This window comes from Cherax quadricarinatus, chromosome 39, assembly GCF_038502225.1.
Source record: "Cherax quadricarinatus isolate ZL_2023a chromosome 39, ASM3850222v1, whole genome shotgun sequence".
Taxonomy (NCBI): Eukaryota; Metazoa; Arthropoda; class Malacostraca; order Decapoda; family Parastacidae; genus Cherax; species Cherax quadricarinatus.
This window is the reverse complement of record NC_091330.1, coordinates 13,926,599-13,946,141: the sequence shown is the minus strand read 5'-3', so window position 1 is coordinate 13,946,141 and position 19,543 is coordinate 13,926,599. Positions and strand designations below refer to the sequence as shown.

The 19,543-nt window shown below is 39.9% G+C and overlaps 1 protein-coding gene across 5 annotated transcripts in view; it reads right to left on the bottom strand.

Moving 5' to 3' along the window:
• Positions 1–19,543, bottom strand: part of C3G (C3G guanyl-nucleotide exchange factor) — a 191,638-nt gene that overhangs the window by 45,758 nt on the left and 126,337 nt on the right. For all 5 annotated transcript variants that reach the window (XM_070092418.1, XM_070092416.1, XM_070092414.1 and 2 more), the window contains 3 exons: positions 18,800–18,994; positions 17,444–17,917; positions 9,060–9,150 (listed from right to left, as the gene is read on the bottom strand). In XM_070092418.1, the coding sequence (XP_069948519.1) occupies positions 9,060–9,150; positions 17,444–17,917; positions 18,800–18,994 (760 nt within the window). The remainder of the gene's footprint in view (positions 1–9,059; positions 9,151–17,443; positions 17,918–18,799; positions 18,995–19,543) is intronic.

Below are 19,543 nucleotides of genomic sequence, written 5' to 3'. Positions count from 1 at the left end.
CTAGATGCCCCTAATTTTACAGCAGGCACGTATGAACACGTTAGATATGAGGAGTGAAGATCAATGGCTTTTGGGATTTGATGAACTGTTGGAGTGTGAGCAAGGTGATATTTCGTGAAGGGATTCAGGGAAACCAGTTAGCCAAACTTGAGTCCTGGAGGTGGGAAGTACAACGCCTGCACTCTAGAGGAGGGGTTTGGGATATTTGCTGTTTGGAATAACACCTAAACTGTCGTGTCAGTACGCCTCTGGCAAGACAACGATACTGTGAATGATGGTGACAGTGTTTCTTTTCCGGGTCACTCTTTCTCCATGGGAGACAGCCAGTGTGTTAAAAAAACAATTGTTTAATAATTTTAGTTTAGGATAATAGGTGGGGGAGGGGGTTAGAATCCCTCTTTTCAATCCTCATTAATTTTTAACTAAGGTAAACCACAGTCAACTAATTTGTGACAGACCCAGGAACCATGGTGAATTTGTAGGTGCTGATAAAATATGTACACACAAGTGGGAAAAAAAATCACAGTTATAAATGCATGACAAAAAAAAAAAACATGAAAAAATACCAGAGTGAATAAATTAACAAACTCGAAATACCTGAGCATTTTCATGCATTTTTACACAAACATTTAATTCCTTTTGGAACTGTGTGTGTATATGTCAATGCAAGAAAGCACTCAGGTGTCTGTAATCTGATAATTTTTCACTGTGGTATTTTTGCATATACAGAGTATACATATACTTCATAATGCCTGTACTATGGAGTATAACTGCCCACTATATATGCATCAGTATATACATACTGTTCATGTATAAAGGGTTCAATAAAAACAACTCTCATATACAGGTCTCCCTCAACATTCGCGAGGGTTAGGGGATCAAGAGCCTCGCGAATGTTGAAAAATCGCAGATGTTTGGTGCCCCAATATATTGTAGGGAAATATAATACAATACTTCTTCCTTAACTTGTTGAACCATGAACAATCATAAAATACATGAAAACGTCGTAAATTGTACTAAATACATACATGTTATGGTTTAATAACATGTATGTTATTAAATAGTTTAATAACATGTATGTTATTAAATAGTTTAATAACATGTATGTTATTAAATACCACTGCCTCCACCATATCCTCCACCACTGCGAGTCGCTACTACCCTCCCTCCGACCCCCCCAACTGGCAGCCAGCCCTCCCACCAGTGTGATGAGTGTTTTGTTTGTTCATTATTTGCTATTAAACTACAGTATAAATAATGTAAACCCATTCATGACTGCATATTGGAATGGCTATTCGGACAGGTATTGGGCGGTGACATCATGTGTTTACTCTTGAACACAGCAAAGAATCAAACATTTCTGCTACTGCTAATAATAATAATAGTAGTAATAGTAATACTACTACTACTACTACTACTACTAATTACTATTACTACTACTACTATTACTACTACTACTATTACTACTACTATTACTACTATTACTACTACTATTACTACTACTACTATTACTACTACTACTATTACTACTACTACTATTACTACTACTACTATTACTACTACTATTACTACTACTACTATTACTACTACTATTACTACTACTACTACTATTACTACTACTACTATTACTACTACTATTACTACTACTACTACTATTACTACTACTACTACTACTACTAATAATAATAGTAATAATAATAAATTATAATAATAATAAATACGATAGAATTGAAGAAGGAAATTGTACAAAAATACGGAGTGGTTGACACATCGTCAGTGTGGCTTTGTTTATGCTGGAGTGAGCATTAGTCTCCGTGCTCTTCCAAACATTTCACAATAATTCATTGTGTTTGGTGCTTGTAGATTGAGTGCGACTGGAGTGGTAGAGGCAGTGGTTGGGGAAGCAGTTGAGGCAGTGGGTGAGGCAGCAGTTGAGGCAGTGGGTGAGGCAGTGGGTGAGGTAGTGGGTGAGGCAGTGGGTGAGGCAGTGGTTGAGGAAGCAGTTGAGGCAGTGGGTGAGGCAGTGGTTGAGGCAGTGGGTGAGGCAGTGGGTAAGGCAATGGTAGAGGCAATGGTAGAGGCAGTGGGTGAGGCAGTGGGTGAGGCAGTGGGTGAGGCAGTGGTTGAGGCAGCAGTTGAGGCAATGGTAGAGGCAGTGGTTGAGGCAGTGGTTGAGGCAGTAGGTGAGGCAGTGGTTGAGGTAGTGGTTGAGGCAGTGGTTGAGGTAGTGGGTGAGGCAGCAGTTGAGGCACTGGTAGAGGCAGCGGTTAAGGCATTGGTAGAGGCAGCAGTTGAGGCAGTGGTATTTAATAACATGTTATGGTATAAACCTTGGTAATAAATACCGACAAGTTGGTTTAGAAAGACACGTAAGCAAACACTATAACATATTTATTAGAAAACGTTTCGGTCCTGGGACCTTGATCACTTCTAACATACAGAGGTAGAAAGACATTATATACATAGGCGGAGAGTGAGATGTGACGCACGTGACCTGAGGAATGTCATAAGAACATAAGAATGGAGGAACACTGTAGAAGGCCTACTGGCCCATGCGAGGCAGGTCCTTATCAAAACAACCTCTACCTATGATGAGGACGGGTAGACGATGAAATCATGTGACTCCTGTGTTGTTGGGTTGGTGCTGCTTAAGTATCATGTATGCCAATGTTTTTGAAATTTTGTAGTTTCCAGTGTTGCGTTCTATAGTGTCGGTGACGGCGATTAGTGAGGCTTCTAGGCACCGTCGGCGTCTGAGGTATGGTTCAGTGAGAACGAGTTGTGCCTCATTCCAGTTCATCAAATGCCCCGTGGAGTCTCTGTGGAGGACACAGGCGTACCTTACATCGTCTCTGTTAGAGGCATTTCGATGTTCATTCAGGCGGACTGCAAGATCTCTGCCTGTCTCGCCTACATATTTCTTGAAACAGAACCCACAGGGGATAGTGTAGATGCCTGCTGTAGAAGTTAGAGGTGTGGGGCTGCGTTTCGTAGTGAGGTCTTTGATAGATGATGTGTTTATGGTGGAAACGTTGATGTTACTCATAGCAAGTGCCCGGCAAGTATTCGTGGCAACATCGCCACATGGGAGTACTATGAACTGTTTAGGGGGCTGTTCCATGGGCGGTTTGTTGAGGATAGCTTGTGCCTTGAGTCTGCAATCTCGGATGAAGAAAGATGGGAACTGAAGACATGTAAAGGCTTGTGTTATGTAAGTGCATTCTTCTTCTAGAAAACAAGGGCTGGAGATGCGAAGAGCTCTCAAGAAGAAGCCAATGAGGACTCCTCTCTTAGTGCGGGTGTCTTGGTGTGAATAAAAATGTATAAGATCATCCTTGTTGGTAGGTTTTCTATACACTTTGAAGAGAAGTTTGTCACTGTCGGGAGATCTGCACAGTAGAACGTCGAGGAAAGGAAGTTTGCCATCATTTTCGAGTTCAAGTGTAAACTTTATTGATGGTTCAACTGCATTGATCTTGTTGAGAAGGGCCTGGATATTGAGACGTCTCGGATAGAAAACCAATATATCATCAACGTATCTTAGCCAGGTAACGGTGTTGGGAATGAGGGTGCTGAATTTCTCTGTCTCCAGGTTTTCCATGAAGAGGTTGGCAAGCACAGCACTGAGCGGGCTGCCCATTGCCATCCCAAAGCATTGTTTGTAACAGTTGTCCTGATATGTGAAGAAGTTGAAATTAACACAAAGTTCCACTAGATTGATGAAATCTAGAAGAGGTAAAGGGAGGTCGTGGTTTTCAGTGAGCCTCTGTCTCAGAATGTTGATTGCAGCGTCATAGGTAGAGGTTGTTTTGATAAGGACCTGCCTCGCATGGGCCAGTAGGCCTTCTACAGTGTTCCTCCATTCTTATGTTAATACATTCCTCAGGTCACGTGCGTCACATCTCACTCTCCGCCTATATATATAATGTCTTTCTACCTCTGTATGTTAGAAGTGATCAAGGTCCCAGGACCGAAACGTTTTCTAATAAATATGTTACAGTGTTTGCTTACGTGTCTTTCTAAACCAATAACATGTTATAAATAATAATAATACATATTACTAATAACATGTATTATTATTATTATTATTATTAATAACATGCATGTTATTAAATACCACTGCATTGAACCACTGCCTCACCCACTGCCTCAACTGCTGCCTCAACCACTGCCTCACCCACTGCCTCACCCACTGCCTTAACCACTGCCTCAACTGCTTCCTCAACCACTGCCTCACCCACTGCCTCACCCACTGCTTCACCCACTGCTTCACCCACTACCCCACCCACTACCTCACCTACTGCCTCACCCACTGCCTTAACCACTGCCTCAACTGCTTCCTCAACCACTGCCTCACCCACTGCTTCACCCACTGCTTCACCCACTACCTCACCCACTGCCTCACCCACTGCCTCACCCACTGCCTCAACTGCTGCCTCACTCACTGCCTCACCCACTGCCTCAACCGCTTCCCCAACCACTGCCTCTACCACTCCAGTCCCACTCAATCTACAAGCACCAAACACAATGAATTATTGTGAAATATTTGGAAGAGCACGGAGACTAATGCTCACTCCAGCATAAACAAAGCCACACTGACGATGTGTCAACCACTCCCCCGTATTTTTATACAATTTCCATCTTCAATTCTATAGTATTTATTATTATAATTATTATTATTATTATTACTACTATTGTTATTATTAGCAGTAGCAGAAATGTTTGATTCTTTGCTGTGTTCAAGAGTCAACACATGATGACACCGCCCAATACCTGTCCGAATAGCCATTCCAATATGCAATCATGAATGGGTTTACATTATTTATACTGTAGTTTAATAGCAAATAATGAACAAACAAAACACTCACCACACTGGTGGGAGGGCTGGCTGCCAGTTGCGGGGGTCGAAGGGAGGGTAGTAGGGACTTGCAGGTGGCGGGAAACTTAAATATGATTTGGCGGCTGGGAATTTGGCGGTTGGTAATTCACGAATGTGTGAAGCCCGCGAAAGTTGAAAAAGTGAATGTTGAGGGAGACCTGTATTAGATATGTGCATACTTAACATGAACAATACAAGCACAGTAGATAAATGGTTCAGAGAACCAACAAGTTGATAAATTAGACACATGCCCAATACTTGGGTATCTTTATTGTGGAAACATTTTGCCACAAAGTGGCTGCATCAGTCCAATACCAAGTAGAATGGTGAAGATCAGAAGGGGGTTTGAGGTAATCAGTCCCTCAGCCTGGAGTTGTTGTTTTCAGTCCATCAATTTTGACTGATGGACTTATTACATTGACTCCAGGCAGAGAGACTAATTACCTCAAACCCCTTCTGATCTTCACCATTCTACTTGGTATTGGACTAATGAAGCCACTGTGTGGCAATACGTTTCCACAATAAAGATACCCAAGTATTGGACATGTGTCTAATTTATCAATAAAGCACAATACAATGATGTTCAAACTGTGAGCTTCATAAGATGTATCATTCCCAATATTAACACCTCATATGCTATGTTATGTTTTTAGAATTTTTTTTTATTAATCAAGTACAAGACGTACATAAATTTCTCCTATATAAAAATGCAACAAAGTTATTTTTAGTTTCAATTCATCCATAGTTTGGATTTTTTTTTTTACTTTATATAAACTACTAATATTATAGAGTAATAATTCAATAAGCCCTCAAAATTTTTTTTGATGTATATAAAAACTCCTAGGTAGTAGGCTGATAGACAGCAACTTCCCAGGGAGGTACTACTGTCCTGCCAAGCAAGTGTAAAACAGGAGCCTGTAATTGTTTTACATGATGGCAGGATTGTTGGTGTCTTTTTTCTGTCTCATAAACACGCAAGATTTCAGGTATGTTTTGCTACTTCTACTTACACTTAGGTTACACTACACATACAAGTATATATATATATATATATATATATATATATATATATATATATATATATATATATATATATATATATATATATATATATATAAATGCAGCAGCGAGGAGACGGTTGGAGGCAGTGGAGATGTCCTGTTTAAGGGCAATGTGTGGTGTAAATATTATGCAGAAAATTCGAAGTGTGGAAATTAGGAGAAGGTGTGGAGTTAATAAAAGTATTAGTCAGAGGGCAGAAGAGGGGTTGTTGAGGTGGTTTGGTCATTTAGAGAGAATGGATCAAAGTAGAATGACATGGAAAGTATATAAATCTATAGGGGAAGGAAGGCGGGGTAGGGGTTGTCCTCGAAAGGGTTGGAGAGAGGGGGTAAAGGAGGTTTTGTGGGCAAGGGGCTTGGACTTCCAGCAAGCGTGCATGAGCGTGTTAGATAGGAGTGAATGGAGACGAATGGTACTTGGGACCTGACGATCTGTTGGAGTGTGAGCAGGGTAATATTTAGTGAAGGGATTCAGGGAAACCGGTTATTTTCATATAGTCGGACTTGAGTCCTGGAAATGGGAAGTACAATGCCTGCAATTTAAAGGAGGGGTTTGGGATATTGGCAGTTTGGAGGGATATGTTGTGTGTCTTTATATGTGTATGCTTCTGGACTGTTGTATTCTGAGCACCTCTGCAAAAACAGTGATAATGTGCGAGTGTGGTGAAAGTGTTGAATGATGATGAAAGTATTTTTCTTTTTGGGGATTTTCTTTCTTTTTTTTGGGTCACCCTGCCTCGGTGGGAAACGGCCGACTTGTTGAAAAAAAAAAAAAAAAAAAAAAAATATACACTCCTCTGGGTTTTCTTCCATTTTCTTACTAGTTCTTGTTCTTGTTTATTTCCTCTTATCTCCATGGGGTTATTGAAAGAAGAATATATAAAAACTGATAAAGATAATGAATAATCAGCAGCATGTGTGAAAAAATGACACTCTAAGTTACATGATCAAAGATACCAGAAAGATTTCCTCAGGGACACAAGGTAACATTAAGGTCAAAGGTTTCCCCACAAGATTAAAACTATGTATGCACATAAAAAAACTGTCTTCTCACATTACTAAATAAAAAAAGGCCTTTCTGGCAATGTCCTCAATCATCAAAATCAGAAATAGCAAGCAATTCCACAAAGGAGAAGAATAATAATGGTCCAGAATGAACAGAAATATCATTTAAAGTTTCCTCTCTGAACTGTGGAGTAGTTGTGAATTCCTCAAAGTTTCCTTTAAAAGAAAAATTATATGAAAATCTAATTACCAGTACAGCTAAGATTACTAGAGTCATACAATATATTAACCCTCTGAGGGTTCAAGCCGTAGTTCTACGTCATGAGCTCAGCTCACTCAGATAAGCTGTGAGCAGTAAATTTGGGCCTAGATATGAAAGAATGCATCTGTGTGGTAAGTGTGCACCATAGAAAACAAATCCTGCAGCATGCAGTGCATAATGAGAAAAAAAGATGCGATGATGTTCTTGGATTACAACACCGAGTTTGCGGTGTATTTTCGTATGGTTTTTACTGTTGTATTCACAGTTTCTTGTTCTCCTTTGATAGAATGGAAGATATATTACAGAAATAGAGATGATTTTGATTGGTTTTAGTAATGAAAATAGCGTGAAACTGAGCTCAAAGTAGTGAAAATATTCAAATTTTGCCGATGTTCACGAGTAAACAAATGACGTCATGCGTCCAATGCACGTCAATTGACGAGTCTAATATATGTTCACAAATGCGTTGATATTATTTATAGAATTATTACAACATTACTCAACAGTACATCTTCTATTTTTTGGTGTGAATAATAATTCTTCAAGTAAATAAAAAATTAAAATGGAATTCATCTGTAAAGCCTGGAAACATAACTAATAAACAGAGGCAATGTTATTTTAGTGCCAGGAATACCTGCATTGTTTATTCTGGACTCTATTTTGAAATTAGAATATTCTGAACTATGTGAAATTGGCCAAATTACCAATTTCTGATCGCTGGGTGTGAAGCTTGGGTTGTGAATGCAGCAGCAAGGAGGCGGTTGGAGGCAGTGGAGATGTCCTGTCTAAGGGCAATGTGTGGTGTAAATATTATGCAGAAAATTCGGAGTGTGGAAATTAGGAGAAGGTGTGGAGTTAATAAAAGTATTAGTCAGAAAGCTGAAGAGGGGTTGTTGAGGTGGTTTGGTCATTTAGAGAGAATGGATTAAAGTAGAATGACATGGAGAGCATATAAATCTGTAGGGAAAGGAAGGCGGGGTAGGGGTCATCCTCAAAAAGGTTGGAAGGAAGGGGTAAGGGAGGTTTTGTGAGCGAGGGGCTTGGACTTCCAGCAGGCATGCACGAGCGTGTTAGATAGGAGACGAATGGTATTTGGGACCTGACGATCTGTTGGAGTGTGAGCAGGGTAATATTTAGTGAAGGGATTCAGGGAAACCGGTTATTTTATATAGCCGGACTTGAGTCCTGGAAATGTGAAGTACAATGCCTGCACTTTAAAGGAGGGGTTCGGGATATTAGCGGTTTGGAGGGATATGTTATGTATCTTTATACGTATATGCTTCTAAACTGTTGTGTTCTGAGCACCTCTGCAAAAACAATGATTATGTGTGAGTGAGGTGAAAGTGTTGAATGATGATGAAAGTATTTTCTTTTTGGGGATTTTCTTTCTTTTTTGGGTCGCCCTGCCTCGGTGGGAGACGACCGACTTGTTAAAAAAAAAAAAAAAAAAAAAAAAAAAAAAAATAAAATTGCAAATAAAGCACCTAAAAGCCAGCAGTTCCTTGATTACCTCAAGTTAACCCTCAATAATATCTCAACTGCCAAGCAGATGCTTTGCCCTTAATTTGTGTGTGAGACAATGACACACTGAATAAAACATGGTACAAGTAAGTACATTACAAGCAAATATATCACTGTGTAAGACTGAAGCTTATAAACAACAAAACAAATATGCTGATAACATTAACAACAACAATTGCAAGCAGGTGCAGTACACAAAAATTAAAGCTGCAAGGTGCATATCTTTCAACAAAATACTGTAATATCTCTCATGCTCTTATTATTAAAGTTGTCATACAGAACTACGGTAATTAATGGCAAACTGCACAAGAGAGTCCGTGACGCCACTCACCTGAGATGAAGATGAGAAGTATGTCTCAGTGCGAGACTGTTTCATCGTGACACTCTCACTGGTGCTCTTACGTGTGTAAGACTGACTTAAACTGCAAGAAAATTTAAAGTTTTGTTTACATTATAAAAACTCATATTTTTCTATAATCATTATCACATACAGTACTGCATTTCAACTCAGATCTTCGCACTATTTACTGGATTACTTTATTTCACATTCAAAGCACAATAACCTAAGTAGCATTATACAGTGGATCCCCAGATTATGGCATCATCGGATTAAGTAACGTTTCTGCATCAAAATATTGGCTCGACTAACGACAAACAACTCGGTTAAAGTCATTCGTCCCAAATGCGTCCGCGCAGCGTGAGTGGCCCGGACACTCCATGTACAGCCAGTGTGCCATTGTTTACAAGCCAATGAGGACGATTCCACGCGTACATGCGATACATTTTATATTATTCCACTGTTTTTAGTAGTAGGTTGGTAAACATCCTGCCAAGTGAGTGTACAACGAAAGCCTGTAATTGTTTTGCATGATGGTAGGATTGCTGGTGTCTTTTGTCTGTCTCATAAACATGCAAGATTTCAGGTATGTCTTGCTACTTCTACTTGCATTTAGGTCACACTACACATACATGTACAAGCATATATACACACACACACCCCTCTGGGTTTTCTTCTATTCTCTTTCTAGTTCTTGTTCATTTCCTCTTACCTCCATGGGGAAGTGGAACAGAATTCTTCCTCCATAAGCCATGCGTGTTGTAAGAGGAGACTAAAATGCCGGGAGCAGGGGGCTAGTAACCCCTTTCTCCTGTATATTTTACTAAATTTAAAAGGAGAAACTTTAGTTTTTTCTTTTGGGCCACCCCACCTCGGTGGGATACAGCTGGTACATTAAAAGAAAGAAAGAAGAACTGTTAAATAAGCCACCATGGGCCCAAAGAAAGCTTCTAGTGCCAGCCCTTTGGTAAAAAGGTTGAGAAACACTATAGAATTCAAGATAAGTTTGTAGAAAGATACAAAAGTGGTGGAGGTAGAGGGTACTTCCAGGGTACTTCCCCACAAACCAGCCAGGGTACTTCCCCACACACCAGCCAGGGTACTTCCCCACAAACCAGCCTGGGTACTTTCCCACAAACCAGCCAGGGCACTTCCCTACACACCAGCCAGGGTACTTCCCTACAAACCAGCCAGGGTACTTCCCTACAAACCAGCCAGAGTACTTCCTCACACACCAGACAGGGTACTTCCCCACACGCACGATTTGATTTGATTGGGACTTGCCTATGAGTGAATAGAATTTTTTTTTTTTTTCAACAAGTCAGCCGTCTCCCACCGAGGCAGGGTGACCCAAAAAATAAAGAAAATCCCCAAAAAGAAAATACTTTCATCATCATTCAACACTTTCACCACACTCACACATTATCACTGTTTTTGCAGAGGTGCTCAGAATACAACAGTTTAGAAGCATACACATATAAAGATACACAACATATCCCTCCAAACTGCCAATATCCCAAACCCCTTCTTTAAAGTGCAGGCAGCTTATTTCTTGGGAAGCATTGAAAATTGGGTTGGGCAAATACGATTCTGTTAGTGGGATGGTTTGTGAAGGACCTGCCTAGTATGGGCCTACAGGCCTGCTGCAGTGTTCCTGCTTTCTTATGTGCAAATATTTATGGATGAACATCACCCTGACACAGCTGTTGCAGGCTGTCCTGGCAACATCTACAATGACAATGTTGTGTCCCATTTTAGGGAAATCTTAGAGATACCAGAAACAGAGCTCTCTGGACAGATATTTTGTGTGACAGGGGTCCAGTACTCTGAAGCTGGTCCTAGCGACATTAAAAAACAAAGAAGGGAAGTAACCCCAGATAAGGACTTGGTACCTGAAGTCTTTATGGAAGGGGATTACCCTTCCAAACACTAGTACACCTCCATCCTCTCCTCTCCTCCTGTCTCATCACTCATCAACATGTCTTCAACAAAGGTAAGTGTCATTTTATTATTTATTTATTCTGCATGTCTCATTGTTTTCTGTGTAAGGAAATGTATATTTCATGTAAAAAAAAAATATTTTGTTTAATACTTTTGGGTGTCTGGAATGGATTAATTGGATTTGCATTATTTCTTATGGGAAAAGTAATTTGGATTAAGACAGATTCGGTATAAGACACGCTCTCTGGAACGTATTAATGTCGTAATCCGGGGGTCCACTGTACAGTAGGGCCCCACTTATACGGCGGGTTAGGTTCCAGGCTGTTGCCGGAAAACAGACATCGCCGGAAGGTAGAACTCCATTTTTTTCCATTTATAAATGCATATAAATGCCAGACAACAAGTTTACACTAAATTATATTAAGTTAGTAATAGAACTAGGCATTAAAAACACACAAAGTAAAATACAGTCACAGTAAATTCATTACTTATCTTAAAGTATTTGTAATCTTAATGTAGGGAGAAAGGAGAGTAGTACTTATTTGTAGGAAGTCAGGTGCAGGTAGCCCAGGTGTAGGTAGCACTGGCTCCCCGTCTCATACTTAATACATGTATACGATATTTAAAACATCCCAGAGGTAAAATGCACATACAGTACACTCATTATTTTTTTTTTTTATTATCACACTGGAGTTTACCTGGAGAGAGTTCCGGGGGTCAACGCCCCCGCGGCCCGGTCTGTGACCAGGCCTCCTGGTGGATCAGAGCCTGATCAACCAGGCTGTTGCTGCTGGCTGCACGCAAACCAACGTACGAGCCACAGCCCGGCTGGTCAGGAACCGACTTTAGGTGCTTGTCCAGTGCCAGCTTGAAAACTACCAGGGGTCTGTTGGTAATCCCCCTTATGTATGCTGGGAGGCAGTTGAGCAGTCTCGGGCCCCTGACACTTATTGTATGGTCTCTTAACGTGCTAGTGACACCCCTGCTTTTCATTGGGGGGATGTTGCATCGTCTGCCAAGTCTTTTGCTTTCGTAGTGAGTGATTTTCGTGTGCAAGTTCGGTACTAGTCCCTCTAGGATTTTCCAGATGTATATAATCATGTATCTCTCCCGCCTGCATTCCAGGGAATACAGTTTTAGGAACCTCAAGCGCTCCCAGTAATTGAGGTGTTTTATCTCCGTTATGCGCGCCGTGAAGGTTCTCTGTACATTTTCTAGGTCCGCAATTTCACCTGCCTTGAAAGGTGCTGTTAGTGTGCAGCAATATTCCAGCCTAGATAGAACAAGTGACCTGAAGAGTGTCATCATGGGGTTGGCCTCCCTAGTTTTGAAGGTTCTCATTATCCATCCTGTCATTTTTCTAGCAGATGCGATTAATACAATGTTATGGTCCTTGAAGATGAGATCCTCCGACATGATCACTCACTTGACGATTCCCACCAAGGCAGGGTGTCCCGAAAAAGAAAAACTTTCACCATCATTCACTCCATCACTGTCTTGCCAGAAGGGTGCTTTTTTACACTACAGTTTTTAAACTGCAACATTAACACCCCTCCTTCAGAGTGCAGGCACTGTACTTCCCATCTCCAGGACTCAAGTCCGGCCTGCCGGTTTCCCTGAACCCTTTCATTATTGTTACTTTGCTTACACTCCAACAGCACGTCAAGTATTAAAAACCATTTGTCTCCATTTACTCCTATCAAACACGCTCACGCATGCCTGCTGGAAGTCAAAGCCCCTCACACACAAAACCTCCTTTACCCCCTCCCTCCAACCTTTCCTAGGCCGACCCCTACCCCGCCTTCCTTCCACTACAGACTGATACACTCTTGAAGTCACTGTTTTTCTCCATTCTCCATGTCCGAACCACCTCAACAACCCTTCCTCAGCCCTCTGGACAACAGTTTTGGTAATCCCGTACCTCCTCCTAACTTCCAAACTACGAATTCTCTGCATTATATTCACACCACACATTGCCCTCAGACATGACATCTCCACTGCCTGCAGCCATCTCCTCGCTGCAACATTCATCACCCATGCTTCACACCCATATAAGAGCGTTGGTAAAACTATACTCTCATACATTCCCCTCTTTGCCTCCAAGGACAACGTTCTTTGTCTCCACAGACTCCTAAGTGCACCACTCACCCTTTTCCCCTCATCGATTCTATGATTCACCTCATCTTTCATAGACCCATCCGCTGACACGTCCACTCCCAAATATCTGAATACTTTCACCTCCTCCATAATCTCTCCCTCCAATCTGATATTCAATCTTTCATCACCTAATCTTTTTGTTATCCTCATAACCTTACTCTTTCCTGTATTCACTTCTAATTTTCTTCTTTTACACACCCTACCAAATTCATCCACCAATCTCTGCAACTTCTCTTCAGAATCTCCCAAGAGCACAGTGTCATCAGCAAAGAGCAACTGTGACAACTCCCACTTTATGTGTGATTCTTTATCTTTTAACTCCACGCCTCTTGCCAAGACCCTCGCATTTACTTCTCTTACAACCCCATCTATAAATATATTAAACAACCACGGTGACATCACACATCCTTGTCTAAGGCCTACTTTTACTGGGAAATAATTTCCCTCTTTCCTACATACTCTAACTTGAGCCTCACTATCCTCGTAAAAACTCTTCACTGCTTTCAGTAACCTACCTCCTACACCATACACCTGCAACAACTGCCACATTGCCCCCCTATCCACCCTGTCATACGCCTTTTGCAAATCATAAATGCCACAAAGACCTCTTTAGCATTATCTAAATACTGTTCACTTATATGTTTCACTGTAAACATCTGGTCCACACATCCCCTACCTTTCCGAAAGCCTCCTTGTTCATCTGCTATCCTATTCTCCGTCTTACTCTTAATTCTTTCAATAACAACTCTACCATACACTTTACCAGGTATACTCAACAGACTTATCCCCCTATAATTTTTGCACTCTCTTTTGTCCCCTTTGCCTTTGTACAAAGGAACTATGCATGCTCTCTGCCAATCCCTAGGTACCTTACCCTCTTCCATACATTTATTAAATAATTGCACCAACCACTCCAAAACTATATCCCCACCTGCTTTTAACATTTCTATCTTTATCCCATCAATCCCGGCTGCCTTACCCCCTTTCATTTTACCTACTGCCTCATGAACTTCCCCCACACTCACAACTGGCTCTTCCTCACTCCTACAAGATGTTATTCCTCCTTGCCCTATACACGAAATCACAGCTTCCCTATCTTCATCAACATTTAACAATTATTCCCTCCATCTTCCCAATACCTCTAACTCTCCATTTAATAACTCTCCTCTCCTATTTTTAACTGACAAATCCATTTGTTCTCTAGGCTTCCTTAACTTGTTAATCTCACTCCAAAACTTTTTCTTATTTTCAACAAAATTTGCTGATAACATCTCACCCACTCTCTCATTTGCTCTCTTTTTACATTGCTTCACCACTCTCTTAACCTCTCTCTTTTTCTCCATATACTCTTCCCTCCTTGCATCACTTCTACTTTGTAAAAACTTCTCATATGTTAACTTTTTCTCCCTTACTGCTCTCTTTACATCATCATTCCACCAATCGCTCCTCTTCCCTCCCACACCCACTTTCCTGTAACCACAAACTTCTGCTGAACACTCTAACACTACATTTTTAAACCTACCCCATACCTCTTCGACCCCATTTCCTATACTCTCATTAGCCCATCTATCCTCCAATAGCTGTTTATATCTTACCCTAACTGCCTCCTCTTTTAGCTTATAAACCTTCACCTCTCTCTTCCCTGATGCTTCTATTCTCCTTGTATCCCATCTACCTTTTACTCTCAGTGTAGCTACAACTAGAAAGTGATCTGATATATCTGTGGCCCCTCTATAAACATGTACATCCTGAAGTCTACTCAACAGTCTTTTATCTACCAATACATAATCCAACAAACCACTGTCATTTCACCCTACATCATATCTTGTATACTTATTTATCCTCTTTTTCTTAAAATATGTATTACCTATAACTAAACCCCTTTCTATACAAAGTTCAATCAAAGGGCTCCCATTATCATTTACACCTGGCACCCCAAACTTACCTACCACACCCTCTAAAAGTTTCTCCTACTTAGCATTCAGATCCCCTACCACAATTACTCTCTCACTTGGTTCAAAGGCTCCTATGCATTCACTTAATATCTCCCAAAATCTCTCTCTCTCCTCTACATTCCTCTCTTCTCCAGGTGCATACACCTATACACTCATTATTTACCTTAAAATATGTGTAAATAACAAAAAAAGGCACAATACCGTGACTGGAACGATACACAAATAACCCGCACATAAAAGAGAGAAGCTTACGACGACATTTCGGTCCGACTTGGACCATTGACAAAGTCACACTAACCAGAAGTGGAGCAGGACGGCTATATATAGGCAGGAAGAGGTGGAGGTAGTAGTAGTAGTACAAGAAAGGTATATAATACCGACAAGTTGAAATTAAGACACATGTGCAACACCCGGGCATCCCTATCGTAGACGTTTCGCCATTCAGCCAGCCACTGGATGGCGAAACGTCCACAACAAAGACAACCAGACGCCGCACATATGTCTTAATTTCATCAGTAGTTGTAGTAGTAGTAGTGGTAGAAGTGGGAAATAAGGAGGACGAGCCAGTCAAATACAAATGAAGGGGAGCACTGCAAGAGAGCTAGGTGCCCACTGAGGGACAGCAAGCGCACAGAGGTGCATGAAAGGGGAAGTGGGAAATAAATGAAGAAGGAAGAGAAACACGAGACAGAAGAGAGAAAGACAACCCAGAGGAGAAAAGGAAAGAGGAAGAGGGAGAAGAAGAAAAAGAAAAAAAAAAAATGAGGAGTCAGGTTAAGTTACGGGTGTTCTGAAGTTTGGAGCATTTTACAATGTAGTGGGAGAGGAAGGCATCTACAGAGATGAAGCCAGGGCTAAGGTTCATACAAGGAAAGTTGTGTATTAGAGAGGATTCAACTAGACGGCGACTGTTCGAGTTGGAAGTAGGGAAGACAGTTTTAGCAGAAGACCAGTCAATAGGATGGCTATGATCTCTGACGTGACAGAAAAGAGCATTGTTAGTGTCGGCAAGCCTAACACTATTTTTGTGCTCCTTAATAATAATAATAATAATAATAATAATAATAATAATAATATTATTAATAATAATAATAATAATTATTATTATTATAAAAAGCACTAAACCCACAAGGGTCGTGAATTGCTATACATAGAGTAAAGGCATACGAAAAGAATATTTTTCTACAGTTACCCCCCAGTGTTTGACCAGAGAAAACGTAATTCTTCCGACACTACCTACACAGCTGCTTTGTAAACAAATCTCATATTTACATCAATTTTTATTCTGTGAGTGTATGTATCATGTTTATATGCTATGTAATGGGTTTCATATATAATTTTGAGGAAAATATCATGGATGGATTAATGAAAATGCCTATATTGATGTAAAATAAGACATTTAGTGTGCCCAAGAGTGATTATTATTACGTAGTATTGGCATCATGAGTAGAGAGAGACTTAGCGATTTTAATGTGTACCTGCACACCAGCACAGTGTGTAAGTATATTTAGGTACAGGTACACATAAGTATAATTATCAGAGTACATATAAAATATTGGCAGTTTGGAGGGATATGTTGTGTATCTTTATATGTGTATGCTTCTAAACTGTTGTATTCTGAGCACCTCTGCAAAAACAGTGATAATGTGTGAGTGTGGTGAAAGTGTTGAATGATGATGAAAGTATTTTCTTTTTGGGGATTTTCTTTCTTTTTTGGGTCACCCTGCCTCGGTGGGAGACAGCCGACATGTTGAAAAAAAAAAAAAAAAACATAAAATATGCAGTAACTTTAAAACACTTGAAATTTTGGAAAGTTTCCTGACATAATAGATGAGGTCACGGAAAATGTAAACAAACCGGGTGGGGGGCGCCGTATTTGAAAGACCGCTTGCCGTATAGCAAATTTTGGTCATAATTTGACATCGCTGTATTAGCGGAACGCCGTGAAGCGGGGCCTTGCTGTATATAATAATTTTCCTTATTTAAGTTTTAAAAACTCTTCAGTAATGGTTAAAACAATTTATATATATACGGCCTTAATTCGAATGTTCTTAAAGGAAAATGCACAAAACAGAGAAAGCAAAATTCTATTTTGGAAATGTTTTACGAGTACCTAGAGACTATTTATGTATTTCAGTGTTAATGCTGTATAAATTCTAAGTGCTAGAAATTATTTTATTATTATTTTTTATTATCACACTGGCCGATTCCCACCAAGGCAGGGTGGCCCGAAAAAGAAAAACTAGAAATATTTACATTAAACTAGAAATATTTACATTAAACATAATCAGTGATTTTTCCAACCTACAAACAGGGGACATTTACCTGCTGCAGCCAGTGCCCAAAGATATGCTAGGGATTGATGACAAAGAATCTGTGCCAAAATCAATATGTGGACTAAATGACACAGAGTTATCTCCTATAATCCTAAAGTTTTTGTGTAGAGCACTCTCAAAGTCAAGGTTGAAGTGATCATGTAGAGAACTACAAGAGTTGAGACTTGTACGGGAAGTTGGATGGTCATCATGTGGTTGGTTCATAGAGTCCAGACTCGATGCTGGAGAAACTTGGTCCGAGGAATGAGATGTACCGGAGCCTCGTTCCAAAGATGCCGACAGTGATGATGAACCTATACTATTGTTAGGCCAATCTGAAGAACTTTCTCTAGGGCTATGATTTAAGGGTGAACTTTGCCCAACAGGGGAAGTTAGATATATTGGGTTTAAAGCATAATTTTCTTGAGAGATTCCCTTTGGAGTTTTCTTTTTAGGAGGTAGTGGAGGTGCCACCTCACTTCGCCTGAAATAAAACAAACCTTTTAAATATTGGAGAATTACCTAAATATTTTAAATATTTAAGACTTATACTAATAAACGTAGAATGACACTGTGCAGACAGTCTCTGATGTAATCTCTATAACTGATAGAACATACAAAAATGATAATGCTTATATTTACAGTTTATTAATATGATTTCCCTGTTGTAGCATGGTGTGTATGCATGGAACCATACAAGAAAATGTGCAGGAACTTAATCAGTTTGTAGCTTTCTGAAAGGCTGAAAACTAAGGGAAAATAATTACAATCCAAAGCTTTGCAATGACGAACATTTAATTTGGATGTCCTCAATAAAATACAGCAAGCCCTCGAGGCTACATTCCTGAAAATTAAAATACAGCATGTCCACCTTTGCAGCCCTTATTTTTAATCATGCAAAAGGATTTTATTTTATTATTATTTTATTCTGATGTTCTAGAATTGGAGCTTGCCACTAAAGACTAACTGTTTATCTATTTCTTTATATAATATGTATGGCTAGATAGGTTAACATCTTAGAAACAGGAACAGTGTGGATAGTTGGGTTAACATCTCTCAAATATCTACTCAACATATACTGCTAGCTAGGCTGACATTACTCAATTCTTTTTTTTTGAACACACAGGACGTCTCCCATCAAGGCAGGGTGACACAAAAAAGAAGAAACGCTTTGATAAAGTTTTTTTCTTTTTACATTTAGTAATTTACACAGAAGGGGTTACTAGCCCCTTGCTCCCGGCATTTGAATCGCCTCTTACTTCCACTTTCCCATGGAGACTGCTCAAATATCCACATGATATATGCCAATAATTAGGCTGAAATCTAACAAATATCCATAATGAACAGAATTCAAATAGTTTCTTACCCAAATGGCAAGGGAGGTTTAGGTGGTGGAGACTCCACCTCTGGACCAGTAAGTATAGAATCAGAACTTCGAGAGTGACTGAGCTTCGATGAGGTTTCGCAAGGAAGGAGAAAGCTTCCATTTTTTTCGATGGGTGAGTCTGCCTTAATTTCAGGTAGAGAGTTTCGATGATTCGAAATATCCGAGTGTCTATTGCTGAAAAGAAACATGTAACATAGAAATAATAAATAATATAGTATACTCTACCATACAGTATCTACACTAGTACAGTACAGTACTGTGCATGATTATTCAAATGAATGAACTTAGTCTCTGAATATCGCAACTATTTATACCGAATCTTCCATTATTATTTAAAACTCTGCAATAATGTAATGTACAGGTTTTCATAATTTCATTCATGATCAAAACTCATACAACAATTGTATTTTATTTACAATAAAAATGTTACTCTTTGTTTTTTAATTTATATAACACATATAGTAACTTCACCTGTATAAATTACTAAATTTAAAAAGAAAATACAGTGGACCCCCGCATAACGATCACCTCCCAATGCGACCAATTATGTAAGTGTATTTATGTAAGTGCGTTTGTACATGTATGTTTGGGGGTCTGAAATGGACTAATCTACTTCACAATATTCCTTATGGGAACAAATTCAGTCAGTACTGGCACCTGAACATACTTCTGGAATGAAAAAATATCGTTAACCGGGGGTCCACTGTACTTTCGTTTTTATTT